The sequence below is a fragment of the Chanodichthys erythropterus genome, chromosome 2, assembly GCF_024489055.1.
Source record: "Chanodichthys erythropterus isolate Z2021 chromosome 2, ASM2448905v1, whole genome shotgun sequence".
NCBI lineage: Eukaryota > Metazoa > Chordata > Actinopteri > Cypriniformes > Xenocyprididae > Chanodichthys > Chanodichthys erythropterus.
The window spans coordinates 25,316,359-25,340,975 of NC_090222.1; the positions used below are offsets into that span (position 1 = coordinate 25,316,359).

General features: G+C 37.9%; 2 protein-coding genes across 2 annotated transcripts; one reads left to right on the forward strand and one right to left on the reverse strand.

Moving 5' to 3' along the window:
- Positions 1 to 6,197: 6,197 nt before the first annotated feature.
- On the forward strand, positions 6,198 to 18,733 carry fbxl4 (F-box and leucine-rich repeat protein 4). Its single transcript, XM_067394382.1, has 8 exons — positions 6,198 to 6,317; positions 7,697 to 8,323; positions 10,164 to 10,500; positions 11,138 to 11,382; positions 11,476 to 11,689; positions 14,641 to 14,712; positions 15,265 to 15,577; positions 17,402 to 18,733. The coding sequence occupies exons 2-8, from the start codon at positions 7,818 to 7,820 to the stop codon at positions 17,563 to 17,565; spliced, it is 1,851 nt and encodes a 616-aa protein (XP_067250483.1). The 5' UTR covers positions 6,198 to 6,317; positions 7,697 to 7,817; the 3' UTR covers positions 17,566 to 18,733.
- A 3,977-nt stretch (positions 18,734 to 22,710) lies between these two features.
- pou3f2b (POU class 3 homeobox 2b) lies at positions 22,711 to 23,862 on the reverse strand. Its single transcript, XM_067394390.1, has one exon. The coding sequence runs from the start codon at positions 23,845 to 23,847 to the stop codon at positions 22,711 to 22,713; it is 1,137 nt and encodes a 378-aa protein (XP_067250491.1). The 5' UTR covers positions 23,848 to 23,862.
- Positions 23,863 to 24,617: the final 755 nt, after the last annotated feature.

A 24,617-nucleotide genomic window follows, 5' to 3' on the forward strand; every position in this document is an offset into this window, starting at 1 on the left:
CAATTCTCCCAGGCTGAGCCTGAAATTTGCATGTATTTGATGGTGAAAAAAGAGAAATCTCTTATCCGGGTGAAGATCAAGGTTATGACTTCCTCAAAGCAGAGTTCCTGAAACCAATTAAACTCTGTGTAGTGAAGTTCAGCTGGAGGACACAGCGCTGTAACAATAGGAGAACGTGATGACAGCCAACACCACTATCTCCTCGCATTTCCACCCATGCTAATTATATTTGCAGATTCTGTCATTTAGACAAAAGGCAAATAACTTTGGTAATCATCATGAAACATTTAAATCACTCCCTGGCCGGTGCAAATAGTCGACCTTTCTAAATGAAGTCAATTGCAAGATATGTGGAGGTAATCAAATATCATTTCGATAAGCGGAATATGGATATGAAATGTGAATAATTATGAGACGTGTTTACAGTTACAATTAGCGGCAGGTATGATCTTCATGAAAAAGCAATGAGAATTTTTTTTTTTTTTTTTCAAATATGCCTTTTGAATGCCATTAGGGATTAAACGAAACAAAACAAAACAGGTGTGTATCATTTTGGACAAGAGGGATCAAAAAACAGAAAGTGTTAAAAATTAATAATTCATGTGTGCTCTTATGTTCTGAAGTTAAAATGTTCGTGTTCACACATGTGTGAGCGCTACATGTTAGTTTAACTCAAAGGAAAGCCATTTCGCTACGTTGAGTCATACCCAGTTTTGAGGCACTGGATTTACAAAAGCTCTTTATTTCAAGTGTTTCGCCGTCCATTGTTAGTGATCAAAGCCATTCTAATTCAGATAATGTTGTTATAGCCACAGGTTCCTCCCCCTACTCTTGCTCCTGTTCAAAAGACTATCATGCCAAAGAGAGCTGGAGTAACTGCTTTTGATTTGAATGTGAAGTGTCATTCAGTTGCGCGGCTGCCGAGCGATTTGCCATGGTGATAGACTTGCGTTTGGGAACACCTGGCAAGGTGGCAAATGTATTCAAATCTATGTGAATTGTAATGCTCTCACCTGGAGCCAGTGGGCCAGGATGTGTGTGTGTGTGTGTGTGTGTGTGTCTGCAAACACAAGTGTGTATGGAAATAATCAAGCCTCATTACTAAAAACAGGGGGGGTTTCAAGGTGCAATGGAGAAAGTAAGCTGATATAAGGTCAGGTTTTGCCTATTGTGTAGCCTAATAAGTAAAAAGCAAGTTTCAAAAAATGATAATGGATCACACTGACTAAAACCTTTGAAACCCTTTAGTAAACCAACCAGTTCAGTAGTACAGTCACGCATTTTTTAAAGACTTGTCGTGCATCACATGTTTGAATGTTACATTATGAGGAACGCTTGAAAAGGAACAGGAATATTTTTAGCAGGTTTCAATTTTGATTGCTTCAATCCTGAAAATTGTTGCTGTTAAGTGAATGGGTCTCTAAAGGGAATGAGAGGATGAGATAAGAAAATCCGCAGCATTGGCTGAAAATGGCAGCATTAAATGGCTTGTCCTCCTAGCGTGGTAATGCTGAGAGCGATTCGTGTTTTAACCTTGTACATGCAACCATTAAAGTCAATGGCATTCAGCAACCATAAAGGTCTGTTATAGAAAAATATCTGCAGTTATTACATGGATGTCTGGAATACTTAATTCTGATTGTTCAGTAATGGCAGTCAGATATTTCAGAATAATGCCATTGTCTAGAAGTGGTGTTTCAACAAATAAGCTTATACAAATCTCTTTCATCTATTTCATGTGTATTTTATTTAAGTAGCCATGCATGTAATAAGAAGGATAATGTAGAGCCAGACGCCGAGTTTATTTAGTCATGTAATAAGCAGGAGTTTTTATTTATTTTGATATATTTTAATCACCATCTCACTGTACATTATCCCTTACTTAGATTACTTAAAATAAGGATATATATATATATTTTTGACTCTTTGTAAACTTTTTAAAGAATTGAGGTTGTCTGCTGTTAAAAAAATGGCAGTTACAGTCATTATTGATTTTCCACAAAATAGAAATTAGCAAAAACAAACAACAATATAGCTGCATGCAGCAATTAAGGGACCAAGCTGTAAAAACGTAACTATTTTTACGTTTTAGTGCCATAATTATGTCAGTATTGTATGTTTCAGCACCTTTCAAAACGTACAAAAATTTACATTTTGTGGTTTTGAAAGTTACATATTAATAACTACGTATTAACAATGAGACCAGGCTGCAAAATCATAAACACAGTCACTAGTAAAGATTAAACGGTTTATCAAATTCGACCAATAGCTGGCGCTGTGACCAAACTGATGTAACAAAGTTTAGTGTCCATATGCTACGGCACAATCTGAAGATGATATGATTAAATTTTGGTGAAAATCGGACGAAGAGGATGGAGGAGTTAAAAAAAGTATGGCAAAATTGGTATCCATGTTCTAGGCATGACCCAAGGAATCTATTAAGAATGTTTCATTACAAAAGGCTAATTTAATCAAAAGTTATTAGCATTTTTGTAAATTTCATTATAACTTTTGAAGGTGGCGCATACTGAGTTTTATAATGATATGCTAATGCGTTCATAACATATAGCATTTTACAACAAAATTCCAAATGACTGATGCCCAAAATGGCCGATATCTGAAAATTGGATATCAGTCGACTCAGCATGACTCCCCGAATTTAACAAACTGTTTAAAAGTTATACGCAAAAATAGCCATTTTTCATATCTCGGGACCATTAGGTGGCGCTGCGCCGAAACGCAGCATGTAATCTCAGGTCATGCTTGTGGTGACATGGACCAAGTTTAGTCTGAATATGATAAAGCATTGAGGAGATACAGCCTTCAATTTTCACAATCTCTATGTAAAATTCATTTGTGCGTTTTTCGAAAAAGGTTTGACAAATCGACTTTTTGTCGGCAGAAGATGACCTGGTTCAGTTTTTTATGAAAATCAGAGCGACGACTAGGAGGAGATCAAAAAAAATTTTTTTTTTTAGATAATTCAAAATGGTGGGAAAAAATTTAATGACGGAAAATTACATCATAGGGTGCATTTGAATTGTCTTGAGCCAAGACAAGGAAAAAAAACGATTTTTCAGTTCAAAAGTTATTAGCATAAATGTGCTAATAACTCCAAATTTGCTATGGTAACAGTTCAGACTGTCCTCTGTCAGTGTGCCAAATTTCATAACTTTCTCACAAGCGGGCTATGGGATGCCATAGACTTCTAGAGCGGAAACTGAAGAAGAATAAGAATAAGAACGCCAACGATTACAAAAGGGGGCCTATGCACAACATAATGCACAACATAACGCTTGCGGTCCAGATAATTTACAAATGGTTAGCGTACTTTGTAAAAAAAAGTAAGAGTGAATTATATAAGTAGGATATTCCAGTGGTATTAGTTCCATTAACATTTTTGTCAACCCTTCACAGAGGGGGCTTTATCAGTGGTCCACTTTAAAAGAATGCTGCAAAGGTCATAATATTAAAGAGCCTGTCATTATATTATAGAAGTACATTAACGTAGAAATCGGCACCTAATTCTTGACCAACATTGTATCTCTGAGGGATCTATAAAAGGAGCTTGGTTTGTTTTCCTCTTCCTTCCCTGTGTGTGTATGGTCTTTGATGGACAGAGAGAGGATAATGTCATAGCAAGTCTTATTTATGACAGCTGATGGAAGGATCGCTGAATTTTTGTTGATGCTGTTGTCTTGTTCCTCTGTGACTGTGAAGAGAGGGATTAAATGGACTGAGGTTTGTTTTTGGTTTTCCCTCGAGGATCCTCAAACTCCTCTCTCCCCGCTTACCCTCCCCTCTGCCTTTCCTTCAAGGAATATGGCCAGATTCATTATTTAGCTGTGCTCTTTTTGACAGCTGGGTCGGAGGGAGAATAGGGCTTTGGTGTGTGAGTGTGAGTGTGTGTGTGTGTTTGCAGTGTGTATGGAACAGCAGGCTGGAACTGAGGCCTGACAGAAGACAGGAGGCCTGTCGGTGATGCCTGCAGGAGCTGACAGCTGATCACACTGTCAGTCAAGGGAGCTGTCCACGCTGGAGGCTAACAGACTCAACACCGTCAACCTTCTCTTTGTCGTTCAGACCGTTCTTCCTGTCAATCCTTCCACAACCCCCTTTTTTCCTTTCTAAATGATCCACTGCTTCTAGGTAGCTTCCAAATCATCGCTTTTCATGCAACTTCTCCTCTCATCAAACCATCAGCCTCCTCTTGTAACTGTCTTCATTTTCTCATTGAGCATCTGATTTGTTCTTGTGTATTTGAGACTGAAAGAGATCATTTTCTCCACCATTTTTTAATTATCATCAGTCCATTTTGCAATAAAAAAAATTTTTCATATAAATTCCAGGCAGACCTTAAAAATGTATATGTCAGTTAGGAAAGTCAAGTAAGTAAGCTTATAAAAAATGTTATGCCCACGTGTATTTTATTTAAGTAGCCATGCAATAAGGACAATGTTTTCAATACTCTATAAATTTCAGGCAGGCCTCAAAAATTGATATGGCAATTATGAAAATCAGGCATTTATAATGCACAAAAAGCATCTTTTTCAGGGTAAAATAAAGCGGCAATTGGAGAGAAACCTGTTATTCAAAATCAATTGTCTTTTTTATCTGCCGTACAGCTCCAGCCCTAATGAAAGTTTGGCCTGTGATTGCCTTGTGACGCTTCCATAGAGACTCAGTGCTCTTTGTGGTGACAATGGGGCTTCAATTCACCCATGAGACAAACTGACTGGACAAGTCATTCATCGATGCAAATGCCAGCCAAGACGTGGTCGTATGCATCTGTTTCCCTCTGTGAGCCCACCGCTTGTCCATGATGGACAGCCAGCGGCACGTATTCTTTGGAGCCAAGCCTGTGCGGCGCCTTCTATCCGCCAGAGAGGCCAGCAGGACAGGTCATGAGGGAATGTGGCCATTTACGATGAAATAAATGTCACAATCGCCACATTCTCAGTCAATTCTAACAGACAAATGTATTATTCAGAACATCAAAACAATGTCTTTCTTCTCAATGGCTTGTTACATGAGAGAAGGAGTGAGCAACGGAGTGATAGGAAAAGTGAGGAAATGAACAAAAAATATTTTAGACAATATATAAGACACAAATAAATAATTTAAAGTTTGAAGTTAAAGACACATCAGTGGCCATTTATGATCAGTTGAGGAGCTATAGCTATAGCTTATATATAATTTTAAATAGGCCTATTATTATTTATATATAGCCTAATATTATATTTATATTTTAAATTTTAATATAATTGTTTAGCAAAGGCTATATAGTCAGACTGAATAGCATTTATTTTTTTTTAAGGGAAACATTCTCATTTACATTCATTAGTCCGTGAAACATTTGTATGGCATGATTAGGCATAATAATTTGTGTGTGTGTTTATTTGATAACTTGATTTATTTGATATTGATCAATATTTTTGGTAATATTTTAAGTTAATTATGACAAGCCAGACTAATCAAACCAACATCCTTTAGATTGATGGCAATTCCAGCTCAACTCATTAGGGTTTCCATCACTTTTTACAGTCATCATTATTCAAATGACACATTAAATGATTTTGTCTTATGCTAGTGTATAATAATGAGAGAATTAGAACAGAATGAGAGCATTTATTACAAAAAATGAAATCGCAAAAATCACATAGGCTAAGCTTATTTTTTTATTAATAACGTTTAATAATAAACAGAAATAAAATGGAAGTATTTATCCAAGATTAATAATAAATAACCTGATGAACCAAATATACTGCATATGCAGTTTTAACTTTTCCATCTACACATTCTTTCTCAGAGAATGTCATTATTCTTGTCCTTCCTGGTTTTATCTGCACCACGTGTTTATATGTCTCTTTCTGAGACTGAAATATACATTACTATAAAATAGCTATAAAAATGTTTACCACAAAATCTATGTTTTAAGACATTTTGTTGCTATCAGTGTAATAGGATATTTTCAGTTCAGTCTATTTAAGAAAACATATTTGTCTCTACACGTTAAAATCATGCCTCATGCCAAACAATTTAATCAATTTCTCGGTCATAACTGTAGTTATTTAAAATATAAAACAGATTAGTTATTCAAATCAACCGAGCTCCAGAAAGGATTTCGTTAATTCAACAATGCGGGATGATGTGTGATAGAACTCCACTTCCCACAATGCATTCTGGTGAGGTGAAGCGGATGTTTATATTCCGCGTGAACAGTGAAGAATGTGCAAGCAATGACAGCTGAAGTGAGAGATGGATCGAGAACGCAGAACACACTCAGCACAAAACTCCAACATACCATTGCTTCCTCTGTAAGTCATTGTTTTTAAGTCTGTCAGTTTGGTGTGGCATGACAGCCTGCGCTATTATTTAACCGATTCACAACCCAGCCTAATGAACTGTAGCTCAGCTCGCTAACAGTTCCTCTTTTCGGCTTACATTTTAAACGTTTCGATATTATAGAAAGCTACATATGGCTATGTATCTAAAGATATGGTAATGACAGAGCGGATAGCAATCAGCAACAGCTTCCAAGCTAACATTAAAGGAATAGTTCACCCCAAAAATGAACATTTTGTCATTCTCTCCTTTTGTGTTCAACAGAAGAAAGTCATACAGGTTTAAAACAACATGATGGTGATTTGAATAAATTAGAATTTTGAAAACTAAATACAGGTTTTTGGGTAAACTATCCCTTTAACTTGCTATATTTAGTAGTTTACCATATTGTCTGGTTTTATACATTTGAAGACATTGTATATCGTTTGATAGAATATTATTTTGCTGCAGACTATTTTCACTGTTTTGGCATTAAACAGCATGATGTTAGTTTGCTGTTTTAGCTTCAACCACCAGAATATATTGTGCATGTCACATAACTGGGGGAACTGTCAGAAGTCATTATTTCATATGAATCTCTCATAAGGAAGACCTTTTACAGGAAGTTTCCTCTGTTGGACTTCATGGTTCATACCAATAATTAGATTGCTCAAGGAAGTTATGCAATACAGTTTGAGATACATTTTCTACATTATTTATGACATGCTGTTTGCCTGTCCTCTGATTAAATGAGTATTCTGAGCCACATGCAAATTAAACTTACAGAAAATAATTTTACTAAGTCTTGTAAAAAAAAAAGAAAAAAAGAAAAAGCCAAACAACATTTACAGAAATACGCTTACAAACAGATGTACAAGTGCTATTTTAGTATTAGCCTATTTATATTGTATTTATCTTGTCTTCTTGTATTATTACCAGAACATTCCCATTAGTACCTAACCTATGCATTTTTTGCCATACTATGGAAGTCAGTGGGGACCATCAACTGTTTGGTTTCCAACATTCTTCAAAATTTTCTTTTGTGTTCAGCAGATGGCATTTTTGGGTGAACTATCCCTTTAAGCGCTAATCTATCCAGTTGTAATGAACTTAATTTTTTTTATTTGGCCTCATTCATGGAACATGAGCAGAACTAATCTCTGTATATTGTTCATAAATCCATTCTTATATCCATTAAAATTTTCATTCAAGTGTTTTTACAAATATTACACAATTCTGTTTAATTTGTGTAATATTTGTGTTAATGAGAGCCTCTGAATTACAGATCTCTTTTGGAATTTCAGGGTTCTCACAATCTTGTGTGATTTTGTTTGTGTGTGTGTGTGTTTGTATTTGTCTCTCTAACCCACAGGTCATGCATGCAGCTTCAAAATAAGTGGCCTATAGCCTGTGCTGTGTAGAGCCTATCACGCTACAGAGCAGGGAAGGGACGAGGGCTGTGCTTCCAGACTCAAACCCAGCCCTGCTGCTCCATGTTTCCTATGCTAACCCTTCTGAGCATGTTTTACTATATCTGTCTGCGGCGGCGCTCCAGGAGCGGGACACGGAGCGAGGCGTTGGGTAGCCGGCGGGCGGTGGAGCTGGGACAGCGTTCAGCGCTGCCTGTCACCGTGGAGGTTGAGCAGTATGGCAAGGAGGTTCTGGACTTCAGCTCTCACTATGGCAGTGAGAACAGCATGTCCTATACCATGTGGAACCTGGCGGGAGTGCCTAACGTTTATCCCAGCTCAGGAGACTTCACCCAGACGGCCGTGTTCCGCACTTACGGAGGCTGGTGGGAGCAGTGCTCCAGCTCCGTTCTCCCATTCCGTCGTACGCCGCCCAATTTTCACAGCCAGGATTTCCTGGAACTGGCCTTCGAGGAACCCGTCTATCCCACAGCTGTGGAGGTGCTGGAGACCTACCACCCCGGAGCCATTGTCAAAATCCTAGCGTGCTCACTCAACCCTTTCTCCCAGAACCCACCGGCTGATGTCAGGTAAAATGTTTGGTGTGAGCTAAAGTACTGGACTTGTAATCAAAGTTTTAATCCCATAAGGTGTGACCCGTAAACTGTTACCATTGGCATTTAGCCCTGGGTTGTTACTGTACTGTAAGATGCTGTGGATAAAATGTCTAATAAATAATTACCCACTTGGTAAAAGCCTCTTAGCTACATAATTCACCTTTTACTTATAAAGCTTGTCCAGATATATTTCAGACTCATTAAATGTTAATGTCCTTTTGCTTATTTTAATAAGTCATTAATGCACAATATTGTAATAAATGTTCAGTTCCTTGACTATGCAATTTAATGACCAATATATCCCACCGCTGTATGGCCAGATGATATACAAACGAAGTTTCTTGGCTGGATAAAGCAAACCAGCTTCTCGCTAGTAAAGTTTTGATGGAAGCGGATTGTAATCAATGTAAAGATGATTGCGGTAACGTAACGGAGTCATACGTTTGATGCGCAAACAAACCGTGTATGTGCTCTCTCGACACACTGTTCGCACATTGTATTTATGCACAGACATACGTTCACGTTGTTTCCACACATTCAGGATGTTTTATTTGTCATGTGTATGTGGCTGTGTTTAGTAATTCTGAATAGATCTGTGTACTGTAAGTCGGTATATGCAGTCAGGTCAAGGCCTTTTTTTTTTCCGGCATCTCCATGTGGTCCTGTTCATTATCGCAGTTTGACATGTCTAAAACGTAAACATATGAAAAGTTTTGTTCTGTAATGTTTTTTTCCATGTGTGCTTTGGTGTGCATACATTTATGAATTATATGGACTCTTATATCATTTGGTTAATAGGTGTCCTTTTGAGTCTTCAAGTGTCTTTTTTTGGAAAGACAGCTACAGTTTGGTGAGAATCACCCTTCAGTCTGATAGTTTACTTTGCCCTATAAAGCAAATGATGACAAAATAAACACGTTAAACAAGATAAATGATGTATGCTTAATTTCATGCTAAGTATGTGATTAATTGCGATTAAAAAAATGTGAATCTATTGACAGCCCAAATAAATAAATATTATATTTATATATATATATATATATATATTTATTTATATATATACATATATACGTGCATTTTTTTAATTGTATATTTACTAAAAAAGTTTATTTTGTTAACAAAACTTTGTATTTATTTTAAGTAGACCATTTTAGTAAACTTTTCAGCCAAATCTGCAGTCATGCATTTTTTTTATTTTTATTTTTAGCATATTTGTGACCCTGGACCACAAAACCAGTCATAAGGGTCCATTTTTATTTTATTTTATACATCATCTGAATAAATAAGCTTTCTATTGATGTATGGTTTGTTAGGACAGGACAATATTTGGCCGAGATACAACTATTTGAAAATCTGGAATCTGAGGGTGCAAAAAAATCTAAATATTGAGAAAATTGCCTTTAAAGTTGTCCAAATGAAGTACTTAGCAATGCATATCCACTCACAAAAATACATTTTTATATATTTACAGCAGGAAATTTACAAAATATCTTCATGGAGCATGACCTTTACTTAATATCCTAATGATTTTTGGCATAAAAGAAAAATCAATAATTTTGACCCATACAATGTATTGTTGGCTATTGCTACAAAAATACCCGTGTGACTTGTGACTGGTTTTGTGGTCCAGGGTCACATTTTTGATTGTAATTGTGAATTGTACCAAATTGTGACCAGATTTCAATCATGTATCGATCGCATCATTTAATAATTGAATAACAATACCACAGATTAACTCAGAGCTGGATGCTGTTTGTGTTTGAAGTATGGGTTGTGTTTTGAGTATGAGCCATGTTGTTGTATTTTTTTGCAGGTGGGAGGTTCTGTGGGCCGGCAAGCCCAACAAAGCTCTGACCCCTCAAGCTCGCCAGTTCTCCCCCAGCATAAGGCAGATCAGTTTTGCCACCAACCTGCTGCGTCTTGAGGTGAACTGCTCCCTGTTGGAATACTACACAGAGCTGGATGCGGTTATACTGCGAGGCGTTCGGGAGAGACCCATTCTGGCCCTCTATAAGATCCCTGTCATCGACATCAATGATCTGAGTGACAGCGAAGAGGAGATCAGTGATGCAGGAGGCCTCTGCTGCAGGTCTGGTGGAGAAAACAGGCACAACCTGGGAAACGGCTACTTTGATAGACTCCCTTATGAGGTTAGCATTGGAAACTTTCACTGTAATTACCCATGATGCCTGTGAGATTTAGAGTTTAGGAATGTTAAGGAATATGCAGTTCATGCCATCAGCATGTTTAGTAAATAGTATGTAGGGTAGGTAACAAAGAAGGTTTTCAAGGACTGTGGATAACAACACAAGTTGGACCACAGAATGTTGAAATCTTCTACGTACCAGACAGATATTGAAGAAAAAAGCTGGGATTTGGTCTAGCCCCTCATGTCCCAACTTGTGTGGTTGCAGTAGGTCTTCTGCAGTCATTTTCAGATAATTAGAGACCTTTTATTGTAATTTAAAAATACCTTTCCAATTCGTAACCCCTCATTAACTGCACACAGCTCAGATCTCCAGTCCAAACCACTGACACAGTCTCGTTACAGCAAACATGAATGTGTTTCAGAAACATAATCTGGCTATTATCTGCTAACTGATATCCAGCTTCATACTCAAACTATTGTTCACTCTTCCCAACAGCGCACCAAAAACATAATCAGTGCCTCCACAAATGTCTTGAGAGTAATCTTAGTATCTCTGTCTTTACAAGTGACTATTTTGATGCACAACAAGAATATTTAGCATGCTGTGTTTTGGTAACTGTTTGTTTTTGTCACTGTAGCTAATCCAGCTGATTGTGAGTCACTTGCCGGTTCCGGACCTGTGCCGATTGGCTCAGAGCTGCAAGCTCTTTCACAAGCACTGCTGTGACCCGCTGCAGTACATCCAGCTCAGCCTGCAGCCGTACTGGGCCCGGCTCACAGATGCCTCTCTATGCCACCTGCAGGGCCGCTGCACCCTCCTGCAGAGACTAAACATGTCCTGGACGGGCAACCGTGGAGCCGTGACGGCCACTGGTTTCTGCAGGTAACGGCGAGAGTCTCTGATCCAGATATTTAAAATATTTTGATCTACTAAATGTGCGTAATAGTCACTCCATCGCTGTTTTTTTTCCTCAAGCTTTATGAAGGCCTGTGGGGTGAGTCTGGTGTGTTTGGAGCTGTCGTGCTGTCATTTCTTGACTGAAGCGTGTTTAGAAGTGATCACCCAGACGTGTCCGTGCCTTCAGGAGCTCAATTTGGCTTCCTGTGACCGTCTGCAACCTCAGGCCTTCAATCACATCGCCAAACTCGCTAATCTACGCAGGCTCGTGCTGTACCGCACTAAAGTTGAGGTGAGAGCAAGACTGAGAAAATTATAATTACTGATTTTCTCGAGAAAAGCATCTGGTATACATTGAATTATAGCTTTATTAAAACGAGACTATGAATTTTTTTGTATTTTTAATTTGCAATTCAAATATTTACATTCATATTTTCAAATTCAAAACACTCACCAAACTTTCGGCCTTTTGCATCCATTCCTTTTTCAACATAGCATTTAAACATTTTTTTAAGTTCACCATGAAATCAAAATGGACAATTCTCATTTTTTTATGAAATATTACATTATCAATTATTAGTGTTACTGGCATGAGGGCGGGGCAACCTGTCACTCACATGACATCACAGCATTAGCAAATGACAACAATCAAATGACCCAACTAATTCCTGATGGACAAAATGAAGTCCCGCCCTACTAGTGTTCTCACGATACTGGTATTTAGAAACTTTGATACGATAAGTGGACGTGCTTTTGGTGTGAGCACGAAACCTGCGGGAATGAGTAAAATTAAAAATACCCGCTGAAATTCAGGACCTGTAACATCAACAAACTGAGCAAATGAGCCAAGTGAGTGAGGGGAGGCGAGTATGTGTCAAACTGTCAATTCGGCGTCAGAAAGAAGAGCGAGCGAGAATGCGCAGCTGGTATCAATGTATTGATTCTGTAGAAAAGGGTTATTGAAATCAGATATTTCAGTATTGATACATATTGAAAGATCAATATTTTTGACAACACAACACTCTACATTTTTTGTTGTTTGAGAAGCCGTTTCACTTAGATATATGTTACAATAAGGAAGGAAAGACCATTGCAACTTCTGTTTAAAGGTGCCGTAGAACGTCTTTTTAAAAGATGTAATATAAGTCTAAGGTGTCCCCTGAATGTGTCTGAAGTTTCAGCTCAAAATACCCCATAGATTTTTTTTAATTAATTTTTTTAACTGCCTATTTTGGGGCATCATTAACTATGAGCCGATTTAGGCTGCGGCCCCTTTAAATGCTGACGCTCCCCGCCCACGGAGCTCGTGCTTGCCTTTAACAGCATAAACAAAGTTCACACAGCTAATATAACCCTCAAAATTGTTCTTTACAAGATGTTCGTCATGCAGCATGTCTAATCGCGCAAGTATGATATTTATTTGGATGTTTACATTTGATTCTGAATGAGTTTGAGGCTATGCTGCATGGCTAAAGCTAACATTACACACTGTTGGAGAGATTTATAAAGAATGAAGTTGTGTTTATGAATTATACAGACTGCAAGTGTTTAAAAAATGAAAATAACGACAGTCTTGTCTCCGTGAATACAGTAAGAAACGATAGTAACTTTAACCACATTTAACAATACATTAGAAACATGCTAATGAAACATTTAGAAAGACAATTTACAAATATTACTAAAAATATCATGATATCATGGATCATGTCAGTTATTATTGCTCCATCTGCCATTTTTCGTTATTGTTCTTGCTTGCTTACCTAGTCTGATGATTCAGCTGTGCACAGATCCAGACGTTAATACTGGCTGCCCTTGTGTAATGCCTTGAACATGGGCTGGCATATGCAAATATTGGGGGCGTACACCCTGACTGTTACGTAACAGTCAGTGTTATGTTGAGATTCGCCTGTTCTTCGGAGGTCTTTTAAACAAATGAGATTTATATAAGAAGGAGGAAACAATGGTGTTCGAGACTCACTGTATGTCATTTCCAAGTACTGAACTCTTGTTATTTAACTATGCCAAGATAAATAAAATTTTTAATTCTAGGGCACCTTTAATGCCGACTTTAAACAAGATTCACTATCAGCAATCCAAAAACAATCTTGTTAGCAATTTGTTTTCCAGCTAAAGGCTAGTGAGCGAAGTTGGTTTAAGTGTTATCATTGTGTTTTTGTACCTCACTGTACTCCGTAAAAAAATCTTTTGGTAATGTTCTGTGATGTTTGCTGTATTTCCTGAATCTCACGTTTATGACTGTATCCATGATTAAAGCAATAGTTTTGGGTGGTAATAATAATGAAGGTTTTTAACATCAAAGCTGAAATTGTTAATTACTGATCCATGAAATTTTGTGTTCCCCCAAAAGTTGTCTGCTTTATCATGCATCACCTTTGTTTATTGTTTATACTGCATCATTAAAAAAGCAAGCTATCTTGGGATTTGAAGAAGAAAACATGATTATGCCAGCCTCTTTTAAGCTGTTATAGTTACCTGTCCTTCTAATTAAACTGCATCAGGTCTTGTAATTGCAAAAGGTGCATTATCACCTTTATATAAGTGCTACATGCCGGTGCAGGCCCAAGCATGCCATTAAACTAGGGTCGTCCCATCCCTCCGTGTGTGGTTAACTGTGAATCAGCATTTGTAGGTTTATGGGTGCCTCCGCCAACAGGTATAATGTTTCTGTAGCTCTTCTGTAGTGATGGTGACTGCATGTAAACATACACACGAACACACAGGCGTCTGTAGCAAACGCACCTCTCTGTCATCATCACTGGAAATAAAATGTCTTCTGTAGGGAACCTAATATTGTAAATAACAATGGAAATATACACAGAACGTTTGTCCACTAACTCACACAATACCGTCAATCTTCAGCTGTTTGAGTTTCAATTTTTTTTTAAAACCAAAACAATAATGAAAACAATGGCTGTATTATCTTAGTGATGCTCGCATGACACTAAAGGTTTTTTTTTTTTCTGTGAAACATCACTATATCTCTGAGTATCACTATATATGTGAGTGTTAGCCCTGTGTGCCAGACCGTGCCAGACGTTTTATTTTGACACATCTATTTGGAAGAATATCGAATAGCGGAGTTAAATTTGTGGTCATCAAATATGCATTCTTTTGTCTTCTTTTTACTCCACTGGCATCTGAATAGGAGGTTATGTGATTCTCTCATTAGTGCTGTGTGTTAATCGTCGCTGTTTTCCCCATTTTATTTCTTTCCACATGCAGCAATCAGCTATGTTGAGCATTCTCACATTCTGCCCAGAGCTCAGACACCTTAACCTGGGAAGCTGTGTCATGGTGAGTCTACTGGACAGATGAAATATGTAGTTTGCTTACGTGACTGAATGATGTTCTAGTGTTTAACCGTGTTTAACTTTAAATACCTTTTAAAACCAATTTTAAATCAAATATTAAATGCCACATACTATCCATACTATACAGTATGCAAGCTTAAGTTAAGTTTATCCCAAATAATAATTAGAATACATTGAAAATGGTGTATCCATAGAACCTTTTTTTTTTTTTTTAAATCATATTATTGCCCACAACCCCTGCTACACAAGATTAGTTGCATCAGAGTGCAGTTTTATGATGTTACGTATGTCCCAGTACTGGCTGATGAACATGTTTTTTTCATTGACAGCCATCTCACTGTCAAAAAGTGGCCTAAGTTATCAGAATTTGCCCTACTTCTCATATTTATTATGAAGTATTCAAATCCGTATTCAGCCTCTGTTCCATTTAAGCTACAGGAACATCTTCATCTTCATATGGAGCGCATAGAATAGCTTAGAGATATTTAGATATCATTGAGTTCTTCACTATGGCTGCATGGTTTTTTCATCACAGATTGAGGACTATGATGTGGTTGCGAGCATGCTGAGCACACGCTGCCGTTCTCTACGATCCCTCGACCTATGGCGCTGCAGGAACCTGAGCGAGCGTGGACTGGCAGAGCTGGTTTCGGGCTGTAGGCTCCTGGAGGAGCTGGACCTGGGTTGGTGCTCCACGATTCAGAGCAGCTCCGGCTGCTTCCAGCACTTGGCCCGCAGCTTGCCCCGCCTACGCAAGCTCTTCCTCACCGCCAACCGCACCGTGTGTGACTCTGACCTGGAGGAGCTAGCCGCTAACTGCAGCGCTCTGGAGCACCTTGATATTCTGGGTGAGATGCGTGTTTTTTTGTTTAAAATGTTGTTTTTTGGAACACAAAAGAAGATATTTTTTTTTCTAAAAATATTTCAGTGTTTTTTTTGTCCATACAATGAAAGTCAATTGGGTATAATGTTAGTTATATGGACAAAAACATTCTTGAAAATACACCACCTTTCAAAAGTTTGGGGTTGTTAAGATTGAAAGCTTGAAAGGAATCTCTTATGTTCACCAAGGCTGCATTTATTTGACCAAACAAACAGTAAAACCAGTCATTTTAAATATTATTACAGTTTAAAATCAGTGTTTTCTATTTTAATATATTTTAAAATTTTATTAATGCTGCCCTCATGTGTTATCGGAAATACTGTAGTTTCCTAGTTTGGTAATTGGACATTGAGCGCCCGCTCTCAAGTCTTATTTATTACTGGAAATCATTTTCTTATTAATGGATAATTTTGATACCCAAATTCCATGGGCATGCCATAAACTTTAAACGTGGTGGAAAGGAGAAGGATTGCTGCTGTGACTGGTATTCTTTATTAGTTTCTTTCACAACAGCTACATCACCTCGTCTAAAGAAGTGTATATTTACATATATGAATAACCATTCGGAGCATATTGTATGTTTTATACACAGTGAAAATAGCTTGTATTTGACAAAAAGTCCTGAATCACCAGCAAGCATACTATCTAGATGAGCGCGGTGAATTTTTATGTGGTTGTCAACGACTGGGACGCTACATTATATTCCAAATTAAATATCTTTTACATTTAATACATTTACATTTAATGTACCCTTGTTGAATAAAAGTAATGATTTCTTTCAAAAAAAGAAAATAAATGTAATAAATGATGACGCAACAATCATTTCAACAATCAAAAAAATGAAAAATACCCCATGATTTACTCATCCTCATCCATTTACTCATACTCATCCAAGGTGTATATAACTTTCTTCTTTCAGACTAACACAATTGGAGAAATATTTAAAAATATTAGGTCTTCCTAGCTATATAATGGCAGTGAATAGGGGGGGCCTGATTTTAAGGCCAAAAAAAGTGCATCCACCTATCCATCGTACAAGTACTTCACACGGCCTTCTGAAGCATAGTAATGGGTTTTTGTAAGAAAAAATATCCATATTTAAAACTTTATCATCTAAAATAACTAGCTTCCTGCAGATGACCATATGCATATTGTGCAAGTCGACTTGCACCACAAGAGTAACCCGTGATGACATGTATGACATAGGACGTAGGAGTAGCATAAGCTTATTAGACGCCTCTTGCGGTTTAAACAAATAGGGCTGTGCAACAAACTCAAGTTCTTCTTCTCTTACTATATATCAAAATCCTCAGATATTTCTCTTTAAAATTTCTCATTTTAGGCTTCTAATTTGTGACTGGTGTTTTGTTTTGCTCTATCCTCTGTACTTCTGCGTTCGTCATTACGTCATGCGTCGAGTCAGAGGTTACTCTTCCACCATAAATCAATGCATAGGGCCGTCTTCCGGAAGCTAGTTACTATAGTTGATAATTTTAAATATGGATTTTTTTTTTTTTTTACAAAAACCCATTGATTCGCTTCAGAAGGCATTTATTATCCCCCCTGAGCCGTGTGGAGTACTTTTACGATAGATACTTTTTTGTTTCAAAATTGGACCACTGCCATTATAAAACTTGGGAACAGCCAGGATATATATATATATATATATAATATCTCAGATTGTGTTAATCTGAAAGAGGATTGTCATATATACCTAGGATGAGTAAATCATGGGATTTTAATTTTTGGGTGAACTAACCCTTACTAACTTTTCTTGGTGCTTTCTTAGGCACACGAATGGTGAGCTCTGTATCGCTGCGGAAATTACTGCAGAGCTGCCCTCGGCTAAAGCTGTTGGACGTGTCCTTCTGCTCGCAGATCGACTCTCGCTTCGTCCAGGAGATCAGTGGCCTTTTCCCTAATGTGTCCATCAAGAAGAGTTTCACTCAGTAAAACTCAATGGGTCCTGAGCAGGAGCAGCTTTATGGGACGGACTTTAAGATTCTTGGGAGGAAGGTGGCGCATTCTGGTGCTGTGAACTTGCTGCCTTGAACTGCACAGAGCTGTGAACTGCCGCTTGGAAGATGTTATGGATGTTTCACACTCTCTCAGCTTGAATAGTCTCACCTTGTATTGAATCTCACACATTTCATCAGACCTCAGTTTTTGATCTTAATCTCAGGGTTTTATTTTTGTCTTTAGAGAGAGACGTTTGTGGTGTTCTGTACTACAGCCGAAGGGTTTTGTTTTAAACGCACTTATTCAAGTGTATCAGTACCAATGTTTTATTTGCATTGTTAAATGTTGTCAAATCGCTGTTGAATATTGTGAAATAGTAACATAGTGTACTATGATTATTTATTGATTGATTGATTGATTATAAATTCAGGGCCACATTGACTTGAATCGTGGGCACAGAAATCTTTTGTGGCAATACCTAGTTTGTGTGAAACTTTGCCCACGTCTTGAGTCAATCCTGTTATGCATTTGTATGTACACAATAGGGCAAATACCAAAACATAAGCTTTTCTCTATTGCAAAACTTAACGTTTCCTTTTATACAGGCGCATGCTAACCGTTAGATGACATATCCTTGTGCCTTAGGTTTAAAGAGAGAAGTGCTTTGTACATTTGCTGGTCGTCTGTATTGTGCTATGCTAAATTGCGATTTGCCAAAATCACCCTAAACCAAAGGGTTTTTCTTTTTAAATACACTTTCATTTTGAAAAACACAGATAGCAATGTACTGTATTTTCTTTAAAGGTGTACAATTACTGAAGTCAAAACAAGGATGAGGATAAATTGTTAGTGCTTTTGGTAAAAGTTTTTTTTTTTTTAAGTGCCATATATATATTTTTTTTTTTAATTGTTCTTTCAATTTGACTTACCTGTATTTTCCTAGCAGTATAATAAGCACACCCTGTAAACAAACTCTAAAGTTAATTTGAAGCAACCTAATGTTATATAGATTGTATTTATGTTAAATTATACACTAGCTACAGTGAAGTAATGTTGTCATTTTGGATATTGTATTAAATTTGTGACGTTTGTAAGAAGCAGGAGGCTTTTAGCATCATTTCAGATCTGAGAGTGACACTCATGAGGTCTTGGTTCAATAAAGTGAGGCTTAATATTTTGTGTTCTTTTTTTTTTTTCCATTTGAAAATGTGATTCTGTGATTATAAAATAATTGATCTTATTACTAGTGCTAAATCTTCTCATGTGGTTGGTATATACCATCTCCACCAGTAAGATTCAATAGGTTGGTTAAACTGAAAGTCAAAAACTTTCCTAGTCTTAATCCCTCTGAGATTAGCGGCGTTTAATATTGCATCTGACAGCGACAGTCTCATTGGACTAACAGTGATGTAATGAATTGTTTATGTCTGCTTTAATGATGGACTGAGGAGCTCTAATGTGCCCTGAGGACCTGGAGGGATGCATTTAATTAGATGAAACGATTTCTTGATTTCTATACAACTATTGCTAGTCAGTACACGAAGAAAACTGTCATTACACCCCTGTAAACAGATCATCAGTACAAAGCATAACAACACTGTGTGCTTCTGCCTTTGGACTCTGTAATTTAGAAGTGCCACTGGACACCTGTTACAATAGCTTAAGCATCAATATGCATTTGACCTTTCTGTTTCAGCATTTAATAACACAAACTAGTTTGAGGAATCATATTAACGCTTTACAAGCGCATGCTTGATTCCTGATAATGTTTTAGTAAGTAGCTAATTTTAAATTAAAGAAAACCTTTAAAAACGCAACATTTATAAAATGAAAACATTTGAAAATTGAAATATGTGATTTTTTTTCTTTTCTTGGTGCAGTTGAAAGATAAGCTGGTGGATATTTAAAATATTGGATTAAAAATACAAGTGTTCGTGTCTTTTGTTTGTCTAACACCTCAGCAAAACTAGCTTAGTAAAAACTGTGTAGCTTAACCTGAAGTCAGACCATCGAAGAAAAGCTACAAATCGCCATGTGCTGCTGTTACGTTTAATCAATGTTGCTTTAGGTGTCCTAGAAAAATCTCACTAGGTGGCACTACAGGATAAGGATAAGCTTTTACACAATCACGGTTTTCATATCAATTCTAGACTTAAAACATGTTGTTTTCTCAAAAATTGTAAAAATTGTATCACTTTGTAAACTTTTTAAAACTAGTCTTGCTGTAAATTGTAGATATTATGGAAAAATTCCTAGACTTTATTCTCTGAATGGTAAAGAGATTGAAATTTGCACGGTACACTTCCAGGCAAAGCACCACGGAAGACTCATAGAAGAGCACCCCAGTTCACCATCTTTAGTCATGACGAAATTATAAAAGATATTACAAAGACGACGTAATGTCTCACATTGGATCCGTAAAATATAGTATTTTTATGGTCTGTTATTCCCAAAATGATACTAAAATAACTGCATTCTTTGCAACAAGAATAGAAAAAATATATACGCGAAATAAATGAATGCCATATAAGACAATGCCTATCGAGGTCCACGTTTTGATGCCACAAAATAAGTGACACTTTAAAATAATAGTATCTATAACTGTTCAATTTACAAAATCTACCAAATTAAAGGGTTCAGTTTTTCTAAATACTGGTCGAACATTTTATAGGCTACTGCCTTTACCACAAAAATCAGCGTGTTTTATTAAACGTAAGAAGACAGGACACTGCCTTAGCAAAACACGTCAGTGTCAGAATTCAAAAGAATAAAGCTAGCCTATATCTTATATAGGCCTATATATATATATATATATTTTTTTTTTTTCCATTTCAAGGAAAATAAAACTTCTCGGTTTGCATCTGTTGTGGTTTACACATTTCACGCTCTCAATGTCATTTGCAACTGCGTTAACATATCAACCCATTTGAAAGCGAAAGGCTTTTTTTGTTATTTCTGTTTTACATTTTAAAAATTCGTTAAAAAACATGACCAAGACGTTAATAAATACAGGGCTTTTTTTCCCCCACATAATTTTTTACACCCGACGACATAAAATGTCAGTTTTGATTCTTCGATTTAAAAACACCATGTAGCCTACTACAAAAATCAAATTTCTATCACAACCTCTGCGCATTTTATTTTACCCACAAATTCATCCAGTTCAACGTTTGATGGAGTCTTTCTGACAGAGGAAATAAAACGACAAATAAATAGCTCCCACAGTCTTTGTAGAATTACATGACAGTTTGATCAATTCATCTATGTAAATGTTTCATTTGAAAAACAAAAAAGTAGAACGATGATAACAGATGTCCCTGGAATTTCTGTGGAATAGATTTACACAAAAAAATATGAATTAAAATAGAAGCAAAATAATACAATAAGAAAATAAAAATAATAATAATAATAATATTTTCTGATTGTTGTATTGTATTTACACATAGTGACGTATAGCAAGCCCCTTGGAGAAATCTTTCCATTTTTCAAATCTTCCAGTGTTTACATTTTCAGTAAATCATCACTGCATCGTGTCCCTATAAATGCGAACGCGGGACTAACACAATGAAGAACCATAAAGCACAGGAAATAAAAACAAACAAACAAACAGTTAAATCCAAAATCCCAAAGTAGGCTACCCTTTTACTATCTCCAATGTTGGGTAAACGTGGAGAATATTTAATAATAATAATAATAATAATAATAATAATAATAGTGCTATGTTTCAAATTAATATGCTTGATAAATGATGGAAATTTAAAATACACAAAACCGCTTTCATACGAAACAATGAAGAATCGTTTGACTTGAAATGAAAATATTGCGGGTCACATCACTTGCTTTTCCCTTTCTCCACGATATTGTGTAAATAATCTCTATTTCAAAATAATTAAAAAAGACATTCAAATGATTCAGATATATAATATTGAATTCGTTGGGTAGAAAATAGTGCTAACATTGTTGAAGACTGAACATTGTTTACTATACATAAACATATAGTAAAGTCAGCTCATAATTTATAAAAAAGCAGCTGAATGTGGGTTAAAAAGCAACTGACTCACGCAAGAGATAGCAAGCAATATTCGGCTAAATGACTATAAATATAAAGGCAAAATATACCAGCTCTAATGTTAAAACAAATTAGACCAAAATAACAGAAACAAAGACCTCTAAAATCTTTTCCAAATTCAAAATAATACGAAAAAGTGCTCAAGTGAGAGAATAACGTAACTATGTCCTTTAAAAATTATACAATATGTACAGCACTGTGTGGAGTCCTGTGAAACAATTGTATTTTATGGTAATATGACTAAATCGAAGGAAATGCCAGGTTTCTATCACTAGCCCTTCGGTGACCTGTCTGCAGCTTGATGCTAGAAGTTTCTTTTTCTTTTTCCAATTTAGACCCATCCGTATTGATAAGATTGAGAAGGAGACCAGAATCAATTGTGTGAGACTAATTTCTTGGCGCCAAGGCTACAACATCTGTTTAGTGTGACCTTGCACCTCACTCCACGAGTAGGCGAACTGGTACATAACCATGCTGTATCTAAAATAATAATAATGATGTTTAAAGGCCTTTGATCCCAGGAAAATTGTTGAACGCTCTGGGGTGGATGCATGTCACACTGATGTTGTTTTTTTTTTTCAATCGAATCGATGTTCACCCTCAGTCGCCCACAACAAAAGTAAAAATGGCGTGTACTATTTGTCAAATGCTGCAGCACTAGTCACTTTTCAGGCTAATCCTGCAAAAGAAAATGCCGTGAATGTGTCTAGATGTAAACTACTGTCTATGGGACACCCATGCTCGCGTTTGAGGGACATTTCGCTCGTCTCAAAGTGTTTGATAAATAGTAGGGTTACACCTTAAAACTGCGTCTTTTCACAGTGCTGGGTATTCACAGAACAACCGTTCTCTTTGCTCGCGCGGGGAACGCACGGTCCCCTCTGTTGCAGCAGTACGAATTTTGAATAACATTGAAGACGGATATAATCTGCTCTCCCGCCTCAGTAGTCTAAACCGCAGCTGCTTTCATTTTGGATAGTTCCAATGTGAACATAATCATAAACGAAGACTGAGGCAGTCAATATGATAGATATGTCCTTGTTTTTGAAATTGTTTTTGTTTTGTTTTTCTCACTGAACTGGCGTCTGAACCCCGTGATGCGGCGGCGTGTCTCCGTATACGTCCTCGGTACCCGGTAGAGGTCCGCCAGGAGGAGTCATCCGTTTCTCTTTCTGTCTCCTGTTACAAAACCAAACCCTCACTACCTCTTTTTCCAACTGCAGACTGTCCGCCAGTGAAGTAATTTCCGACGCGGCTGGCTTTGGGCACTTAAGGAAATGGCTCTCCAAAGCCCCTTTGACGCTTACCTCGATGGAAGTCCTCTTTTTCCGTTTCCTCCCCTGCGCAGCTATCTTGTCCAAGCTCGTGGGACTGCCAGATGTGGAGTCTGCCTCCTCCAACCACTTGTTCAACAAAGGCTTGAGCTTGCACATGTTTTTGAAGCTGAGTTGCAGGGCCTCAAACCTGCATATCGTCGTCTGCGAGAAAACATTTCCATAGAGCGTTCCCAAAGCTAGTCCGACGTCCGCCTGCGTGAAGCCCAGCTTGATCCTCCTCTGCTTGAACTGTTTCGCAAACTGCTCCAAGTCGTCCGAGGTCGGCGTGTCCTCGTCCGAGTGGTCGTGGTGACTCTGGTGCGGCTGGTGCTGGTGCTGGGACGGTGGATGGCCGTGGTCGCTGAGATGCGGGCTGTGGTGGTCCTCGTGCGCGTCGCGCATGCTGTGGTGGTGGATGCTCTGGCCGCTACCCGGGATGAGACCGTTCACGCTGAAGCCGGGCTGCGAGTAAATAAGGCTCTGTCCGTTCGAAGTGGCCATACTGGGGATGTGAGCTGCCGTCGTTGTTCTCCATGCCCTTGAATCGTGATGGTTCCCGTGCGTCTGATGTACCAGGTGGGGTGGCCGCGACTGATGCTGTAAATTGCTGGAATTGTGCATGTCGTCCCGGGGGCTCTGCACCGCTGGCTTGATGTCCTGCTCGCCGAGGGGACTGGACGACCACGGTCCTCCTTCTCCGTGTGACAAGGCTGTTATCCACTGGTGCGCGTGGCTGAGCGGGTGACTGTTGCTCTGCAGTGAGTAGTCACTCTGCAACAGGGTTTGCGCGTCCCTGTAAGCCGTAGCTTGCTGCATGCTCCCAGGCTCCGAGTGTACAATAGATGGGCTGGAGGTGAGGATATTGTAATGATTGGATGCTGTAGTCGCCATGACTCTCGGAGCCGGACTGATCGCTCCTATTAAAGGAACCTTGCATTTGACAGTTACTCTTTTGCCACAGGCGTCTCCCAGGCTCTTTGCCAAGTGGACGCAGCGGCGCGCACCTGAGCTCCGCCCCTCGTCGACGCTCATTGGGTGGAAAGGGATGATGGACGCGCTTTTTTGAAGGCAGCCTTCAGCTCATTGGATGCTCGAGAGTCTAAACAAACACTGCCTCTTTCCCTCAAAAGAACTCCGTGTCCTGCAGCACCTCTGAAATGTGAGGGACCGACGGGCCACCAAGACCGGAGCGAAGAACATCAAAGGTTACGATTTTTATAACTTGGAGAGAAATTCATTTCAAACTTGTCTGTTATGGAATTTGCGATTGAATGCGTATGTATCTGTCTTATTTATTAGAATTTATGCATTTGCCAAAAAAACAAAAACAAAAAAACAAAACAATAAATGAAATCTATTTTATATGATGTCCTTTCATACATTTATTGCTTTCAGGTTCTGGGGATTCATTTGTCAAATAAGGGAAACGATTTAATCTTTCTAGCGCGATGTTTGCTGGCCTAACTATGAGCAAGGTATTTGGACACAGCGAACTTTATGGACTTTACAGAGTATGTTCATAGTTTTAGGGGGGGGAAAAAAACATTTTAAACTTATTAACTTATTTTTAAAATGTCGTTTGTTTCATTCAGACGTTTGATTTTGAAGAACTGCCACAAACAAGACTTTAACTAATTGATCACCACAGGAAATAACTTCGT